We start from the raw sequence: 19,672 nt of genomic DNA on the forward strand, positions 1-19,672 counted from the left end.
TTGATTATGTCTTTCAATACATAACATAGTTTTACATGATCATTCAATCAATATACAGCGTTGTTAATAGTCAGAGAATTAACATAGACCCAATTTGGAGTGAATGAACACGGAATGTTGTAGGACACAATGCCAGTATTTTACCTGTCAAGTAGGCCATCTTGCACCCTCAACACACACTCGCAAACATACACAGAGTCAAGGGCCTTTTCTATACACTTTTCTGTTCTGAAACAGACAAAATGTTCCTACCCGTGAGAATAACATTTCATAATGCAATAGAAGGTATTCTGGGCGTGCACTGCCAATGTCAGACATGCTATTCTCCGTATTTTAAGTCAGTATAGCATCAAAATGAGTTTGATTGTTTGATTTTTTAAGGTTAAAAAAATGACATCATGACACGATTGCGTCATGGGTGTCTTTTTTTATCTAATGTATTTAATTTTTAAGAAATTAAAAAGTTAACCAAAAGCATTCAGACCGTGTTAAATTATTTTTGTAATCCATTGGATTATGTTACTGATTACAAAAAATGGTGTGTAGTCTGTACTCAGTAATGGATTACATTTCAAAGTAATCTGACCCAACACTGCTTACTACCGTGTAGCATTTCACTTGGACTGGGCTTCACATATTCTGTTGTTAGATGCACCACAATACTCATCATACCAGTTGTGTTCCTGTGACACGTCTCTCACTAAGCCGCAGTCCTCTCCAGTGCTATGCTTGTTGCCAGCTCCACCAGAGTTGTTTGGTTGGCCTTGGTACCAGAACCTGAGGAAGACCAGAACAAGAGTTAGCAACAACAACACACAAAGCACTTCAATTTCAATTTAATTTAACTTATAGAGCGCCAAAACATTACACATGTATCATGGCGCTTTACAGAGTGTTAAAACATCCAAAGAGAACCCATGAGTAACAGGGGCGAGGAAAAACTCCCTAGAATTGGAGATACATATAGGAAGAAACCTCGAGCAGATCCACAACTCAAGGGCCTGACCTGTCTGCCTAGAGTCAGTTACAGGGCAGTAAGGTCTGTATACATGATAAATGAAAGGTTAGTTAGGTGTAGAGAATAGAACATGGTGTTTAAAGCCACCTGAGATATATGTTACAAAGAGGTAGGATGGTTACATATCTAGTATGATAATGCATGAATCCTATTTAGTGTCAGAAAGTTCAAATAGTCCAGTGTAGGGAATGAATTGTCCATAGGGATTAGGGCCCCTATTTTGCACCCTGGCGCATGGCGTAAAACTCGTTTTCCACCCGGCACAAAGTTTATTTTCTTATTTTGCACGTCTATTCTTTAAACAATGCGCCCAGGAGATCGCTATTGTACACCACCTAAAACGCATTACGCCACTGACCAAGAGAAACCTTTTAAACGTTTATAAACATAAATAAACATTTTATTTAGTCATTCGAAAAATATTTGGGCAAGTGTTGCTTTTTCCAGCCTATGCTTTCGATGGTAACCCATCAGTCAATAGTGAAAGTAACTTACTGCGTATAACTGCCTTGTTGTTGACTGACACCATGGTGAAGTTGGTTTCACTTTGCCAATGAGTTCAAATAAGGATGAGGGCCAAACACAAGGATGGCTGATGACTGGTAATGGTTCATAGGGAAGAGGGAACCTCAGGGAAGGGAGAACCTCACTAACCACCACCAATGTGTAGCACCCACCTGGGTGATGGGCAGATTACACTGGGGGGATGATTAGTAGTGATGGGTAAATTAAAGGAAAATTCCGGTATTTAGAGTGGTGGACACCGAAATTTTGACGATTGGTCCTGTCTCGACCTTTCTGACTCGTTTTGAATCGCCTTTGACTAGTCAGAGTGGCTGCCAGCAGGCATACTGTACATGTCCTAAAACAACCCTGTCCAAAGGGACTCAAAGTGCTAAATACATTTTCCCTTAAGCTTTGGTGAAGCACTGAACCACTTAGAACAATTGTTTTGAAAATGGGTTCATTGCTCAAAGCTTCAGTAACAGCGACCTCCCCTGGTAAAGTGCTAAGGCTGCATCTAAATGATCCCGACTAGAAAGTGGACAGGAAAGATTGATCAGGAGTGATCAGAATAAAGTTTTCCCACATGTCTCTCTTCCAAGATGCTTCCATAGTAATGAAAATAAATTGATAAGAACAAATGAATGCGTGTCACTGTAGAGGCTACTACGAATCAAAACGCAATGTTGTGCATTAAAGTTTTTACTTTGAGCACACTACAAGTCAGACTCAAAACGAGCCAGTGCCAGTTGCAGTGGCAGCACCTGACTAGTGGCGCTGCGAAACCACTCAGGTGATTCATTCAGAGAATGAAGCAGCTGTTGCTTTGAACGTCATACGTCACGTGATTTTTCAGTACCAAAGCAACCTTCGGAGCAGTGGTTCAAATGGAATTGTAGTTAATGGTTTGAAGCACTTATCGAAGCTTCAGTGTCAGACTGCCATCACTAATGATTAGGGGACCAAATTGAATGATCGAGGACACCAGGGAACCCCCTTATCGATAAGTGCATGGGATCTAATGACCACAGTGAGTCAGGACCTCGGTTTGATGCCTCATCCAAAGGACAGCATCTCCTGCAGTACAGTTTTCCCATCACTGCATTAGGATCGACATTTTTGGCCAGAGGGAAGAGTGCCACCTACTGGCCATCCAGCAACACCACTTCCAGAAGCAACCTAAGGAGGTCTCCCATCCAAGTACTAACCAAGCCCTCACCTGCTTAGCCTCAACAAAGACACGTTATACTTTGGTCTGGCTGCTGGCTGAGTTAGGGGGTGTTCACACTAATGCTTTTTTCACCTCCAGAACGTGAGTATTCCAAAGTATTGAGTGTTAAAAACATGCGAGGTAGAAATTGATTGTCTAGCCTGCATGTTGTCTATGAAATCACTGCAGGCAGGCGGCAGCTCAGCAACAACCGATTGTTGGAAAAAACGCAACCTAATAGTTGAACTATTTTTTAACTTTCTGCATCTTGTGTTTTTGGAAGTCTCGCTTCCAAATCAGTGTGTCTATCAGTGTGAACACCCCCCCCCCCCCCCCCCCCCCAACACACACACCTCATTTCTCTTGAAAAGCAACTAAAAGGTAACTGTGTGTCTTACTTGAGTTTGACATTTTTGTTGTCCACCCACTTCCAATGTCCCTCCCTCTCAGAATCTGTCAAACCGATCCAGAAGCCATCTGTATCGATTATTTTTTGAGCAATGTAGATCTACAAAACAAATGTATGTATGCAAAGTCAAAGTCACAAATTATTGCATTTACATATTCTACATACATTTCTTCTGGTGTGAGGATGGCTTATATAATTTTCAGTTAACATATTACAAGGGCCAATATCCCTGGAGCAACTCGGGGTTAAGTGCCTTGCTCAAGGGCACAATGGTAGTAGGTGGGAATTGAACCCACAACTTTTATTTATTTTATTTTAACACTCATTTGGTTATGGTTATGGTTATGGGATTTGGCAGATGCCTTTGTCCAAAGCGACACACAAAAATAACATAATATTTAAAATTTAACAGGGAACAGATTAGAATGTTGGTCAAACTATAAGGAGAATAGCAATAATAAACAACAATGTCAATTGAATCAATAGCCTAATAAAATAAGCAATGAAAATGAGGGAAAAAGCAATAATAAACAATATATGTCCATTCAATCAATAATATAAAAACGATGACATGGTAAGACTACATTATGGACAATATCAATAATAAACAATAATGTCAAATTAATCAACAGTCTAATGGAAATAAAACAATATTATACAAACCATAACGCATAAGAAGCGCTTAAAGAACTAAGTGCATGTTGAACAGGAATGTCTTTAGACCCCTCTTAAACAACCCAAAACAACCACAGGAACGGAAAGCACTGGGCAACTCATTCCACCAACATGGAACCACTGAAGAAAAGAGTCTTGAATTAGACCTAGTGTACTTTTATGTCCATACCTGTTCTTCTTTGCTGTTTATTATCACAAGATGGCCACCAGCTGTGACACACTCATCTCTACTTGCAGTCCAGTTCAGCGCATCATGAGAGAAGTAATAGCATGTGCCATTAAAGAGCTCCCAGCCATCAGAGCACTGGCCTGATGTTGACCCTGTCAGTGAAACATCAATACCAAAAAACTGCTTTACAGGATCCCCATCCCATAATTTTTTGAATAAAGCAAATAAACATCCCATGCTCTTTTGAATAAAGCAAAGAAACCACACTACATGGCTTCCATGTTTTACCTTTGGTACAAACTAATTCATTTTCTTTACAAACTGTCAAACTTGTAACAAAGATGAAGCCTTATGTGTTAGTGTCACTAGACACTGTGGTAGTTTTATGTAGTTATGTAGCTTTATAAAAAGATATTCTTATTATTATGTAGTAGTTTTATGAAAACATTCTGTCAAAACTGTCTGAGGTCCATGTGGTGAAACAGCAGGAGGTAACTAGAAATGCAATTCCGAGGAATTACACGAGGGGATGCAGTCTGCTGGTTAGGGTGTTGGTGGGGCTGTTGGGCTTGCTGCTAGCTGGTTGGTAGGGTAATTGTGATACCTGCAAAGGTGCTTTTGGAGTAACCAAATTTGAATCTTGTGTGACATGGCATTCTTGAGATATCATACTCAAGGTGTTTTTGACCTTGATATTTGACCTTCAACCTCCAACTTCAACTCACTTCATCTTTGAGTCCATAAAAACACTCGTACCAAATTTGAAGCATGTACGTCAAGCCGTTCTGGAGATATAATGCTGAATGCATGAGATATGGCTGGGACTTTAATTTTGACACACAGGAAACACTTTAACAGGATATGTAGTTCAGGTAGAGCTAGATTGTATGCTGAGACAGTTGAATTCCTCACAGGTGACACCTGTGCCAGTGTTCTGATTAGCCTGGGAACTGCTCTGAGAACTACTTAACGAGCGCAGCTGGCTCTATTATGACATCACAGCCCCCATTCAAGTCTATGGGGGAAAAATACACTTTTAATTACAAATATCTCAAAAAGTATAAACTTCTCAAAAATGAAAAACGGATAGGACGGTAAAGCCTTGGAAGATCTACGGAACAGTGTTTGAACCAAATTTGTACGTTAAGCGGTTTGGGCTGAATAGCGCGCACAAAAAGGTAAAAAGAAAAATAATAATAATAACTAGAAATGCAATTCCAAGGAATTACCAGTGCATGAAAATGCTAAAGTTGTGATGTAAAATATCATGTATAGTTAAAACAGATAATACAGAGATGGTTACTACGGTGATGCTAGGATAGACATGGTGGTTGCATAGCTTAATAAAAGCTTCCAGTAGCAGCAACTGGAATCCATGCATTTCCACTGAATTATTTTTGGAATCCGATCCCTTATCATACCTGTTCATTCTTACTCGTTGCTCGACTTATCATGACTAAATTCAAGATGGCTGCAAATGCTAAACTTCGTGAAGATACTGTCTGTATAAATCGTCTTGTAAGTAAACTACCAGTGCTTTTTCAAAGTTCTCAATGTCTCGTTTTAAATGTCAGGGCCCTCGGAAGTCTACCAATGAAGTGTGGAGATACATTGAGTCTCGTAAATGGGTGTAAAACAGTGATTTATTTGCATGGCTAGCCCGATGCCGAAGCACCACTATTGAAAAAGCTGTTGGTAGCATCGGCTAACTAGCGCCAGATTTTGGAGTGCAGGGGACAAGCCGAGATGGGCTATGAGACATACGTTCACACTCGGTATCATGTTTCAATACACTTTAGGTCAATATCACACCGGAATTCTCCTTTAACGGCCGTATTATGATGTCACAATCTGCAATGTTAAGTCTATGGGGATTTTTAAAAAGTTTTTCTTTAATAGTTTAAAAAGTATAAAAGTTTCAAAGTTGAAAAGTCATACCAACCCGATCTGTTTGAAGACCTACGTTACAAAGTTTGAATGAAGTTTCTAAGTTAAACTGTTCAAGAGAAATTGCGTACGGAAAAAGTGGTAAGCGGAATAATAATAAGAAGAAGAAGTTGCCTAGGAAGAACAGTACAGTGCATTTTCATGCACTGTAATAAGAAGCCTAGGAAGAACAGTACAGTGCATTTTCATGCACTGTAATAAGAAGTTTTCGGATTTCAATAGAGGGGATGCATCCCCTTTAATTATAGCTAAGGCATACACATGCTTGGGGCCAGGAGGACATGTACAGTATGCCTAGTAAGACTGGGCAGACTAAGCGGCTGTTCAGCAAGGTCAGAGGTCATTAGAAGGGAAATAGACTGAAGACCGAGGTACAAATGTACATGTGCAAAGAAGACATGGGAGATGTTTCCTATTCTGTCTTCACACAAACAAGTGACGATATGAGAAGGAAGGGTATAAGAACTATGTACAGAAAGTCAGAAGCAGCTTGCTTCGTGAACCCATGCTCTGGAATGCATTAAAGCCATCATCTGCAGTATTCATCTACGTTGCTTGAAATTCTTTTGAGTTTGTATTATTTAATTAAAATTTGACACCACAACACACCTGTATTGTTTGGTTGTTGAAGGGTCCTCTCCTTGATGGCATCTGTAAGAATATAGTGATAATGACAATAACTGTCACCAGGCCCACACAAACCACATCTAACTTCCTGTTGCAGATGTGCCCAAGAGCAACTAAAACCACAACCCCTTGATTGCTACAGACAATAGCTATTAGACAATAGCAATAGCTTCATTTAACCCCATTAAAGTATGCTTGTGCACTCTGTGAAAGATGCAAGGCTCTTTCACTTTTTCTTTCTTTTTTTTCGAAATAGTTGTGTGATGTGTAGGCTACAATAACTTAAATCGCAAGCCCTTGATGGTCTCAGACAACATCAACACATCATTTTAACCCCCCACCCCCCCCCACCCCCACCCCACCCCACTACAATCTACTGGTTTATTTCTACATAGGGACATTAATGTGACTATTTTACCGCGCCCAAAAGAATACTCACAGAGAACACCCAGGACTATGATCCCACACAGCAGCAAGACACACAATGACATCAGCAGCATGTTAGTACGAGTACACCTGTGGTCTTGCGGCTCCAAATGACCTGCGTAAACAAATGGATCTTTTAAATGATCAGTAGATGTTATCTTCAAAGTAACAATTTACTGCTTCTACCTCAATAGCTTAATTTCTATGGCTATTTTATCCAAGATCATGATGAAGTTAAGCTTTAGCGACAGTAAGAAGCTGAACGCCTATACAGGATAAGAAGAACCCTCATCTAGACACTGAACAAAGAGGCTTACTTGTTGGACGTTGGTTGTTGTATCTTTGGGGTACCCATTGACCTGACTGCCACCGTTCTTGAGGGATTTTAACCTTTGAAGATTTGATTGCAGCATTTTGATATATTTCCTCGAGGACAGGCATTGTTGAGGTGAACAAGTCACTTAGGTGAAAAACCTAACAATGGAATAGAAACTTGTTTGAGGCACAATCTGAGTTCATTTCCTTTCCTATAAGGGGAGGAGTCTGAGCAAACCTTTTAGAGGCAATACAAATACGTCACTACACTACAGCACAATGCAGATCAGTGATCCAGACCACCCTGTGAAAATAAGACAAAAAGAGAAAAAAAAAGCTTTCTGTAAGGTTTTTCCAAATACCTTTATTCATTGTTATAGCCTGGCTCTGCCTGCCTGTTTGTAAGTCAGGCTTCACAAAGTGAATGGGTTTCGTGAAACCAATCTAGTGCTTTTGTTCATTTTGGATCAAAAATACTTAGTGCTGTTTTCATGTACAATTAACTGCTGTTAATTTCGCCTGACGAGACAAAGACGAAATGACAAATGGCACGTAGCTACCTTAATGCCATCTGCATCATGTGAACATTTGATGTTACAACGTCACCTTCAGGAACCGAGAAAGTAGGACTTCCGATACCATGAAATGAAATTCAATGCTTGACCACCCCGCCTCAGCACAAGGCTCCAAGGCAGGGATGTAGTGGTAAAATAAGAGGTGGATAAACTATGAATTCTGTGATCACGGTGAATTCTGTGAAGCGGTATCGATTTTTAAAAAAGGCATTCAGAACATGTTTGGGGATTGTGGAGTTTATTGTCCTATGTTTTTATAGCAATACCAGTGGTATTAAACAGTTCCTAGAGTGTTGATGAGTGTACATATTGTGAATGTGGATAATACAGTGTGATTTTTGAATGTTAAAAGTTGCAATTGGTGAATAAACTCTTTTGAGAAGTGGATAAACTCTAATAAGAGGTGGATAAACTCTATTTCTGACATTTCAGAGGTGGATAAACTGCGTTTACTTGCGTTTAGCCTCCACTACATCCCTGGTCCAAGGGTGCTGTGCAATGCGGACCAACTGGGCTATTTCCCTCCTGTCCCATGTGGAAGATGCGGTAGCCACTTACCTCTCCCCACGTGCCCCTCGAGTGGTGGCCGGCCTGCTCCGCCCACCAAGACCTGCTGTGTCACGGCTTCCCTCTCCGAGAAGGCGTACGCCTGCGGGGGACAGTCATGCCAGGCCATGAACACAGCAGCGCTTCTCCAGGTGTGCTGCAGGGAGCTTCTCAGATGACCCATCGGTGACGCGTGTCCAGTTCACCGAGTTGAGGATGGCCCTGGATTTCACTTGTGATGAAGTGCTCCGCCCTATCCCAGGGCTTGCCCTGTCTGACATTTTGGACAAAGAGAAGCTCCCTCTCCTGGATGGTCCGGTGTCCCTGGGGACCTCTTTGGCCAAGGCATAGTGGCTGAGTTATGAGGCCATCAAGCCGATTATCGGCCGTCCGACGTCGTCGGACATTCGGGCAAGGTCAGGGACTCGAGTCTGTTTGGTGTGTCCTGTGCCATCATCAGTCGGAGGAGCCGTCGGCGTCTTTAAAAGTTGTTGGTGTGTCCTGAAGGATTAATGTTTTAATTTATTTCAGACTTGTTAAAGGTTGCTTTCTAAGCAAAAACATTTTTTGTCACATATAGCAAACATCTCCTCACAATCCGCTAGCTACTTGTACCCTGAATATACTGTAAAAAAAAAGCATGGTCTCTGTAGACAGCCCAGGCTCCAAAAACGGCAACAAAAACAGCCTGGTGCAGTCTGGACCATGAAACATAACAAACTTTTCCAGCCATTCACCGACGAGATGCGTGTTCCGGAGAGTTTCAGTTGCAAGAGAGGGGGAGGGAGGGGCGAGCTAACTCCCTGTTTTGTTTGAATGTCAACGGAAGTGACGTTACCCAACATAGCTTAGAGTACCTTTAAGCAATTAACTGTATATCTTACTTAGTTTGAGATCAGTGTTGTTCACCCATGTTCAATATCCCTCCCTCTCAGAATCTGTCAAACCAATCCAGAAGCCATCCCTTGAATTCATTATTTTCTGCATGATGTAAATCTTCAAAATTAATAATGGATTTAGTCAGTTTTACTCCTGAGTAATCAAAGACAAAAAATTTGTGATCTCCATCCTTCCATCACAAGAGCACCCAAAATGGCTTGTTAATACTCACAGAGCACACTCAGAACGATGAATCCAGACACACACCGTGAGATCAGCAGAATATTAGTACAGGTACACCTGTGGTTCATGCCTTGTGACTCCGAATAATGATCTGTGTAAACAGATGAGTCTGTTTTAAATGGTCGTTAGATGTTGTTTTTTACTATTTTACTGGTTCCATATCAATAGCCTCATTTATATGCCTATTATATTGACCTCATAATAAAACACCATTAAAAGAGACATTAAACAATAGACACCAGATTCTTTTGTGGCAATTTTCAGCACAAACAGGACAATCAGACCCTTCATTTAGAAATAGAGAAAACACATTCTTACTTGTTGAATGTTGTTTGTCATATCTTTAGCGTACGTCATGTTGCCAGCCTTCTTGAGGCATTTTAACCTTTGAAGATTTGATTGGAGCATTTTGCTATGCATTTTGCTAAGGCAACTAATTCCTATCCAGCTCTTGCTTATACTTGGTATACTGTGGTTCACATTAATGAGTAAGGCTGAGAAATCAACATATTGTGTTGCCCACAGATACAGATAGTTAACCATATGGCACTATTGGCCACCGACGTTGACAAAGGAAGTGAGAGTAACTGACTGCCTACCCCTGAGTGTACAGGAGATGCTGGAAAGAAATGTCACTGAAACCAGAGAATGTCTAATAAGGGGAGAACTGCCACTCTCGGAAAACTTCCGGTTTCTGAACTGGTTGCAGTTCCTTCTGTGGTTCCACATGAGGGCGCTCGTCCACGAGTGCAGAATGCATGGAGGTCTATGGAGCTGTACCCCTCAAAATCCACTTTTCTCGGGATATAATTTTTTTTCAAGTAATTTGAGTATTGTACTCGAAAGGGGAGGCAAAGAAAATACACTTGGTTGAGTATTATATTTTTTAAAGTCACTTAATTGTTCTTAAAAGCCTTTCAAATGTGTCAATGACGTCGTAGACGGGCTCTGCTGAAACCCACGCCACTGTGATAAAGATCTCACGTCCTTTTGAAGTCAGGAGATATAACAGAGGCCTGAAAAGAGATGTCAGACATACAAGCACAATCACGCTTAAGAGAAGACTGTTAAAGGATGAAAGGACAGTTAAAGGATATATCCGGTATTTAGCACTTTGAGTCCCTTTTCTGATTTGTTTTAGATGAACTAGAGTGGTGGATACCGAAATGTTGACGATGGGTCCCGTCTCGGCTTTTCTGACTCGTTTTGAATCGCCTTTGACTACTTCAGAGTGGCTGCCTATGGACATGCACAAACATGTCCAAAACAACCCTTAACATTCGTTTTCAAAACTGTGCAACTCACCGTGTGTTTAGTGATGTTCATTGATGTTCCAAAACAAGTAGCGTAGCGAAATACAGTTTCTGTTGTGTTTTATTTGCCATTTTGTAAAATCCCATTGATTTCTGATGGAAGACATTTCACATTGATATTACCGCGCCACCAGAAACGGAAAGGGGTGCTGTATACATTTGGTTGTAGTCTTTCCGCGAGACCTTCTTTTACTGTCTACTTCAGGCTCAAATATTGAGCGGAAGTTTATACGCGATTGTGAGGTATCTGAAAAAATAGTTCCACAATAGCAAATAATACGAAAAATACATTACGCCGATATATTTGTTATTTAATAATCAACAAACACCACTAATCACTCGGTGAGTTGCACAGTTTTGAAAATGAAGGGTTGTTTTAAGGACATGTTTGTGAATGCCCATAGGCAACCACTCTGAAGCAGTAAAGGCGATTCCAAACGAGTCAGAAAAATCGAGAGAGGACCAAACGTCAAAATTTCACCACTCTAGTTCATCCATAACAAACCTGAAAAGGGACTCAAAGTTCTAAATACCGGAATTATCCTCCACAAAGAAGGAAACAAAAAGGCTGACCAGACCATCTGTAATGGTTTATTTCCTAATACACAACCATGCCTATAAGTGGTATCAAAGATCCTTGATTACTAACTGATTGTAGCCTACCATCATCCACCACTGTACCATGCACACAGAATTCACATTTCGCCCCCTTACAATCATAAGGTTCTATCTACGTTCTGAGTTCTGAGAGTTTCAAAGTCTTAGAATTCCATAGAGTTACTGATAAGCGGAACAAACCTCTTTAGATAATGTCCAAAAATGCATACAACTACCAGAAACACCTCACCTCATCTTTTTAATGTGTCACAGAAAATTAATATATAAATAACTAAATTTTGACAAAAATGCCGGGGACGTTTTTTTTTGTTTATTCACAATATCTTAAAAAGTACATACAGTACAACCCAGCCAACCCACATACAAACCACCCCATTACCCACACAACCCAACCTAGTCTAATATCTCACTATGGCTGACGTACCAGCGGGAGGGACTGGCCATTGACCCTGGCTACTAATATCTGGTATGTCTTTGGTCTGGATGCATATCCTTTCAGTTAAATGTCCAGAGCTAAAGCAGCATAAGACCCTACTCACCGGTTCACAGGAGTTGTTATTATTATGACCGATGACCGCCATGCAGTGAAGCGATTTATTTATTTTTTCCGCATGAGCAATTTTCCGTCAAAGATTTTTCGGGGCACTGAAAAGACCGGGGTGCACGAAACTTGGTGGGCATATAGCCCCACATGGATACCATGGAACCATTTGTAAATTAATTTATCTGTACATTTAGTGACTGTACACCAACAGTTTTCTGTGAATATCTTGAGAACTGTAGGGCCCAGGATGACCCATTTTTTTGCATATGTTTGCCTCCAGGAGTCATGTTAACCCATTCCATATGCACACATGTGCATAAACAGATACACACGCACACACATACATTCATAGTAATCATACGTATGACACATACACACACACTATATGTACGCATGCATGCATATGCACACACACACAGGCACACACACAAGCACAAGTACATGCACGCGCTGTAATAAGAAATTTTGGCCTTAAAGGTGTTCACCATATATGTGTGTGCTATATTCAACCATCAAGAGACGCTGCTGTAAGCAGAAAGTGAAGGAGAGATTTATTAGGTAACATCTGTGGAATGCCATGTTCAAGGTGTTTGCGCAGCCATGCTGTGTGTGTGGGTGCGACACGCTGTGTGTGTGTGTGTGTGTGTGTCTTCGAAGGAGTCTGTGTAGGCCCTGCTCCGGACGGGTTGGCGCCCAAGATCTTATTTACTGTCTTGGGGTCAATCTTGACTGGATTCCATAGACGCTATGGGATACAACCTTATAGATATGGTTAACCCTTGGGTAACTAAGTCGTAAACAGGTTTGCGTACCATTAATGGAGATGTCATGTCTTGTCTGACTTGTCAGGGGGGTATAAATTGTGTTTTCCTTGTTTGTAACATCAGACTGCGTCTGTTAGCAACACGATGTAGGTCTCCGGATATTCGTGAGCTCTCTGAGATTAAAGAGAATAAAGCTGAGAATAAAGCTGACTGAGACTTCATTTCTCAAACAATCTCTAGACAAATTTCTGTTCCTACAGCGCGCACGCACACGCACACACACACAGAATTATGAACAGGCAAGAAGGGGGTGGGGTTGTATAAAATGTATTTTACATGTGAAATCTATGAACTAATCATGTTTTGGTACTTGTTGTCTAGCAGATACCAGTGAGAATTGAGTGTGCATAATGCAATTCAGTGAGACAGTTAGAATCATATATCCCTTTCACCTTTTGTTTTTAGCCAGCAGCCAGACCAGCAGATTCCCTGACTTTGTTGAATTACTGAAGCTAAGCAGGCTTAGTTACTGTAGTATTTGGATAAGAAACCTCCTTGGAAGAGTAGGTTCCTGCTGGAAGTGGTGTTGGTGGCTGGCCAGTAGGTGGCACTCCTCCCTGTGGCCAAAAGCCACCAAACAAATGCCCTATTGAAGTGCCAGGGACACTGTACTGCAGGAGATGTTTTCCTTTGCATGAATGTTAAACTGACTCACCATGGTGTTAAAGATCCTATGGCACTTATTGCAAAGAGTAGATGGTTTCCTGATTTGCTGGCTAAATTCCCAACCTGGTTCATTCAATTTGGCCTTGTAATCATCCTCCCAGTGTGTAATTGGTTCATTCACTCCTTCATTCTCCACCTGAAACTAGTGTGTGGTGAACATTCTGGCACATAATGGCTGTTGTGCATCACTCAGATGGGTGCTACGCATTGGTGATTCCGCTTCTCCTGTGAAGCACTTTGAGTGTCAAGAAAAGTGCTATAACTGTGCACACTCTGCACACACTCAATTACAAACAAAAAAAAAGGAACAAAGTAGGAAATGAACAAAATTTGACAAAGGTGACTTATTTTTGAGGAAAAAATGTGCTGGACTGGGCGGCGGTCATATTTTGTACTGCTCTGCGGTACATCTAGTTGTTATTATTATTATTATTATAATAATAATAACAATAATAATAATAATACATTTTATTTCAAAGTCAAAGTCAAAGTCAGCTTTATTGTCAATTTCTTCACATGTTCCAGACATACAAAGAGATCGAAATTACGTTTCTCTCTATCCCACGGTGAAGACAAGACATATTTTACCAATTTAAGTCCACAGACAAACATAACATTCAAGTAAACAAAAAAGTAAGTAAATAAGAGGGCACATATAATAATGAAAAAAAAATAAGAGCAGCAAAATTTGGTTTAAATTGTGCATAGACAGTCAATAAAATACTAGTGCAAAGTCAGGCCAATAAAAGGCTTGGGTAGTTCTGTTTGACCTAAGTAAGAAAGAAAGTGACATAGTGGTGCAAGTTATTTAAATTATTTATTTATATATAATTTATAAATATATTATTTAAAGCGCCTTTCATGTCACCCATGGACACTGTACAATAAAACAAGAGTAGACATAAAAGCAACATAAAGGGACAATACACGTAGACTGTACACTTCTGGGTCACTTCTGAAAGTGACATTAGCATATAACATCACCAATATGTTCCTCTTCTGTGTGTGATACTGAAAGGTTTTCCAGTTTAGGGTTAATTATACACTATTACATACAGTACTGCTATATGTTTTTAACGTTTTAAGGGTTGTCAGTACAGTACCGCATCCATTTATGCCCTTTGACAGTGCATAAGAAAGATGGAGCATAACTCCAAAGATAATTTTACAAATTAAGAGTTCAGATGTAAAAGTCTCTAAATGCCATCTCCGTCAAAACTACTAACTACTTAAAGGAACGTCAGACATTTGGTAAACAAAAAAAACATACATAGAAACAAGTAACAAACATCCTGACATTTTACACATAAAACATGACTTCCTTCCCCCTTCCGTGCTCCTCAATTCTTGTGTTCTCTGGCTCTCTGTCCTTTAACTTTACGGCAGAGTAGAACATCTCTTCAGACATTTTTATCAGCTGAGCAGTAATGCTGTTTCTGATGAAGTGAAAGCTGATCATTTTGTGGTTGTGAATTTAAAGGCATTGGCTAGTGTGGAAAAAAGAATGGCAACTTCCTGTGTCTATAATATCTTTTACTTCAAGGTTTGACCCTCAGCGGTGAAGCTTGCTATCTATCTAACAGATCAAATAGAATACTGTATGGCAAGTCTTATGTCAATGTCATTTGATGTAATGCCTTGCATTGGAGTTGGTGTGTGTGTGTGTGTGTGTGTGTTCCTCTTATTATAACATGACAATGAAACTGAGCGCTGTATCCATTCTTACTTCAAACCAATCAATTTTACTTGATTTAACAGAAAGACACATGAAGGTGTATTTTTTCAAAATAAGTCATTTATTCCAGAATAACATCAGAGTGGTGAAAACAAATTGCAGAGCTTGATACTGAAAGACAATATTTCATTGCTCAGTCTTAACCTAGCCTAGCAAATCTAGATCTAGATCCAGTCACAGATCCAGTCACAAACATCCCCTATATACAATTTCTTTATCATCCACAGCTGGAACGCCAATGTCAGTCTCTCCAGGTGACCTCCACCTCATCTGTTCTGTATCTGCAACACATGAAGCTCTCGGGTTACTGTAGGCTGTAGTAGTGATGAGACAGCATGAGGAAGGACTGAGAGTAAGATGTTTTTTTTAATCTATCCTATTTGGGCAATAAATGCAATGTTTAAATTTAATCATAAATATACTGTGTGTGTGTGTGTGTGTGTGTGTGTGTCTGACTGGGAGTGTTTGTGTGTGTGTGTGTCCATCTGTCTGACATCCATACATACTCTAACGTGGAACAAGTCTTAATGGCAATATGATTACCTCTGAGTGATCCAGGAGTCAGGCAACTCAGTGACGTAACCGGAGCGAAACATCTCCCAGCCAGCCTGTGCGATCATGGCCCCGTTATCGATACAAAATCTGTCAACACAATAAATCTCAATAAGTCTTAAATGCACAAAACACATCACTACCACTTTCCTCTACCACTGCTACTAATGCATGTTTTGAATATCAAACCTGCTTGTGTACTAAATCTTGTATCTAAACATCTATTTAGATAATGGCAGAAGTGCCGGTCATTATGTAATGGTTATGTGCCATCGTTATGTTAAAGTAAAAAAAACCTTAAAGGAACGCGCTAACATTTTGGGACTTATTCACCATATTCCCCAGAGTTAGATAAGTATACCATTCTCATCTCGTGCACATAGTTACTCGATGTGACGCACCCACCGCTAACCTAGCTTAGTGACAAAAGAACTCGGTAGTACTTCTTCGAACCCCAAGGAGCAGTGATTTGCCTGAATTAAAACATAGTTCCAAATATGTATGCTTACAAAATGGCTGTGTCTCATTAGACACTGTTAATTGTACACATGTAACAATACAAACACAGCATGTAAATAGGAAAAGTTTTTTCGTCACTATTGGGAGGTATAGGGTATTGGAGCCGGCCAGTTCGAGGCACCTGTGCTAGGCTAGCGGTGGGTGCGTGCGTCAGACCGAGTAACTACACGCACGGAGATGAGAAGGGTGTATCGACTTATCTAACTCTGGGGAATACGGTGAATAAGCTGAGGACCCAAAAAGTCAGCGTTTTCCTTTAAAGGTGCCTTTAAAGCAGTGGTTACAATGTCTTTAAATACCATTTACATGGTTGGTCTGTAACTAAGCCAAATCTCACCGCTCATCTGTGGCAAAGAGCTTGGCTCCTCTTTCTTTACACATGACACCCATCATCTCTTGTAGACGCAGATTACCTTTGGAATAAGAAAAGGGGCATTTTTAGCTTTTTTGTCTCATTGCATTCTAGGGCAGAGACGACAATAAACACATAACATTAAAACAATGAATCCTCATTATATAATTGGATTTATGAATGAAAAACAGCACACACTTTGATTAGCATATGATTCTTTAATCTTTAAGTCTGCCTTGGAAAGGTTACTGGCTATTTTTAAAGTGGCACTTACAGCCTACACCCCCGACGATGAGCACTTCCTGTGACCCACAGTGAGCCATGGCCCTCTCTGTGATCTCCACCAGCATGGAGAACAGCGTCTCCTGGGAGGACAGAGAGACACCAGAGAATAGTCTGAGATAGATCTACTTCAGTCATGCCATGAAGTTCCTGAAGTCTCATGAAATTATTTAAAAGAAATAATTAAGTGAAGAATCCATGACTTTCTTTTTTTAGGATAGCAGAAATATCAAATATTGATGGTACGGTAGTATAGTGGCTAAGGAAATCTTATCTTTAGAATCTTATTCTAAAATGGCTAGTTTCCACTAGTGTGCCCATCTTAAAAAAAACAAGAAAAAGCCGCTCTTAAAGTCTTACACTGTATCATCATCATGATAAACAATGTATACTCTCCACTAGATGTTTAGCCAATTGATTAGGCTTGTGGTTTCATTCCCTTGAGTGCTGTTATGAGTGGGGCTTGAGGTTGTTACCTGAAGAGAGAAACACAAGTCCTCAGCTGTGCTCTGTCCTGAACTCAACATCTTATGAGCTGCTTCCTATGGAAAGTACACACACACATGCACACACACGCAACACATGTACAAACACACACACACACACACACATGTACAAACACACACACGACACATCCTTGTGAAAACAAGGTTAGATATATTGTACATGCATGAAAGACATAGTGAGGAGGACGATTTCTGTTGACTTACCTCAATGTAAGACAATATTCCAGAAAAAGACACGTCCATTCCCTTTACAGTGTATGGAAGCTCTACAAACTGAGAGCCCCTAAAATGCACACAAACAGAAAGAAATTATACATACATCATGCCTCTGCTCCAATGACTGCCCTAAGGACTCCACAGATATAGTTCATGGACGTTGCCGTCCATCTGACAATCAGACAGGTTTAATTCCCGAATCCACCATTGCGAGAAATAAACGCCCCCTCTGCTAATTTTAACAACTTTAACTTTTGACTAACAGAAAATCATTTGGAATTAAAGCAAAACATGCATACATACATTACACACAAACATACATTAAACATGCATCCACCTCCAACAGCAAGTACAGTAAGGACAGTAGATGTCCTTATGCCAAGCAAAAATAATACAGCAAGCCCCAGAAAAGTCTCTAAATGCTTTATATTGATTAAATGACTTACTTCTTAGCCATTTGTTCAATATTATATCCTGGACTAGGATCATTTGATATCTGCCATCAAAGGAAAGAAACAAACAATGCAGTTCAGGATTCGCTGATGGAGTTAATGGAATGTAATTTTGTTTTCTAAAATGTAAATTAGTATGACCCTTCTGGGCCACCATAATGAATTTATTAATAGTTGCAGCCCTAAAATGATGACACTGACATAAAACCAGCATACACTTACTTTGATGACTCTAGCAAATCGATCAAGGCAATTTCCAACTGCAATATCGATAGTCTCACCAAATATCCTATAACGCCGTTCAGAGTAAGCAATCACCTGTTGGCAGTGACAGCAGGTCAATAAAAAAACTCCATTATGTAATTGTTGAGACATTTAATACCCATTCACCTCTATTGAATTAATTAAAATACAGGAAAACCCAATGGGTCAGTGAAAAGGAATTTCTGTTGTAAAATCTTTCCAGATTCGCCATCCATCTGCCCAGTGCTGCTGACCTGTGTGTTACCCCCACTGACATAAAGTACTGTAGGGTTGTTGGCTTGAGTGATGAGCCGACCCATCTCTATGTGCCCAATGCAGTGATTGACGCCTAACAGTGGTTTCCCCCACAGCTGTGCCACCGTCCGGGCGACCAGTGCCACTGTCACGAGAGGGGCACCCATGCCTGGGCCTGCAGGTTCGGAGCATGACAACAACTGATGTACAGGGGAACTAGATGGGCATTTTGGGTTTTAAGTGACAAGCTATATAGTGACAAGTAATGGCAGCAACACCAAGAAAAAATACTTGCCTTTGGTGTAGGCTACACAATCAATATCGGCAGGAGTCAGCCTAGCCTCATCCAATGCCTCTCGAAGAACTGTGAGAATTACCGAGCGGTGATGTTTGGCAGTATCACTGGGCATAAACCCTACAAAGATCAAATGTTAGGGTATCGTTTGTCACAGTAGTGTAAGTTTAATTCAATGTATTTCCTGTTACTGCGTCGTACCTTGGCCAGGTGGAGTGATGTAAGTGCGTCTTGGGTTAGAAAGGACTTCGCCATCCCTAATGATGCCAACGCCAATCTTGTTGGCACTTCCCTCAAACCCAATGACCACAGTCATGGCAACACTACAAGAGGAAGCGCAAGTGGAGTTTTCCGTGCGGATACTGAGCTGCCAATTAACTTTTCAAGTCCATCAGTCCTGCAACATGCAGGGTCTTGACTGCGTTTTGGCAGGTGCAACCAGGTTTAAACATTAAATAGATTAACTGAACAGCACATTCATACTTACCATTCAATTTAATTTCATCAATAACTTCAAAAACACTGGACACGATGTAGATCACTCACACACTGTGCGCCATGTTCACTTTAACAGGACCATAACAAATACCGCATTCGTGTTTCCTGAACAAAATTGAAATATAAAGTGTCAATACTTTTAACTTCACTTTAACAAACCCCTTAGCAGATATCACTAATTAACAAGAATGCACCAATTATATCCCTAAGAGCTGCACCAGCTCTCAGTAACGTGTACACACGAGAAATACTATCAGGC

At 40.5% G+C, this 19,672-nt stretch overlaps 2 protein-coding genes across 5 annotated transcripts; both read right to left on the reverse strand.

The window, feature by feature from the left end:
* Nucleotides 1-167: 167 nt before the first annotated feature.
* LOC121697409 (C-type lectin domain family 4 member E-like) lies at nucleotides 168-10,103 on the reverse strand. Of its 3 annotated transcripts, XM_042078935.1 has the most exons (9): nucleotides 9,862-10,103; nucleotides 9,533-9,634; nucleotides 8,434-8,922; nucleotides 7,303-7,459; nucleotides 6,999-7,100; nucleotides 6,542-6,583; nucleotides 3,986-4,137; nucleotides 3,131-3,240; nucleotides 168-777 (listed from the first exon to the last, which is right to left on the reverse strand). In XM_042078935.1, exons 4-9 carry the CDS (start codon nucleotides 7,424-7,426, stop codon nucleotides 615-617), a joined length of 693 nt encoding a protein of 230 aa, XP_041934869.1. In that variant the 5' UTR covers nucleotides 7,427-7,459; nucleotides 8,434-8,922; nucleotides 9,533-9,634; nucleotides 9,862-10,103; the 3' UTR covers nucleotides 168-614. The 3 variants fall into 3 exon arrangements, with proteins under 3 accessions (XP_041934869.1, XP_041934868.1, XP_041934871.1); XM_042078934.1 differs by lacking the exons at nucleotides 9,533-9,634; nucleotides 9,862-10,103 and adding an exon at nucleotides 9,306-9,413; XM_042078937.1 differs by lacking the exons at nucleotides 8,434-8,922; nucleotides 9,533-9,634; nucleotides 9,862-10,103 and having other exon boundaries at nucleotides 7,303-7,506.
* A 5,357-nt stretch (nucleotides 10,104-15,460) lies between these two features.
* LOC121697117 (O-sialoglycoprotein endopeptidase) lies at nucleotides 15,461-19,599 on the reverse strand. Of its 2 annotated transcripts, none has more exons than XM_042078434.1 (12): nucleotides 19,403-19,599; nucleotides 19,117-19,238; nucleotides 18,916-19,035; nucleotides 18,620-18,795; nucleotides 18,345-18,440; nucleotides 18,117-18,166; nucleotides 17,659-17,737; nucleotides 17,425-17,490; nucleotides 16,941-17,031; nucleotides 16,652-16,727; nucleotides 15,787-15,885; nucleotides 15,461-15,524 (listed from the first exon to the last, which is right to left on the reverse strand). In XM_042078434.1, the coding sequence occupies exons 2-12, from the start codon at nucleotides 19,229-19,231 to the stop codon at nucleotides 15,485-15,487; spliced, it is 1,008 nt and encodes a 335-aa protein (XP_041934368.1). In that variant the 5' UTR covers nucleotides 19,232-19,238; nucleotides 19,403-19,599; the 3' UTR covers nucleotides 15,461-15,484. The 2 variants fall into 2 exon arrangements, with proteins under 2 accessions (XP_041934368.1, XP_041934369.1); XM_042078435.1 differs by having other exon boundaries at nucleotides 19,117-19,312.
* Nucleotides 19,600-19,672: the final 73 nt, after the last annotated feature.

This window comes from Alosa sapidissima, chromosome 22, assembly GCF_018492685.1.
Source record: "Alosa sapidissima isolate fAloSap1 chromosome 22, fAloSap1.pri, whole genome shotgun sequence".
NCBI lineage: Eukaryota > Metazoa > Chordata > Actinopteri > Clupeiformes > Clupeidae > Alosa > Alosa sapidissima.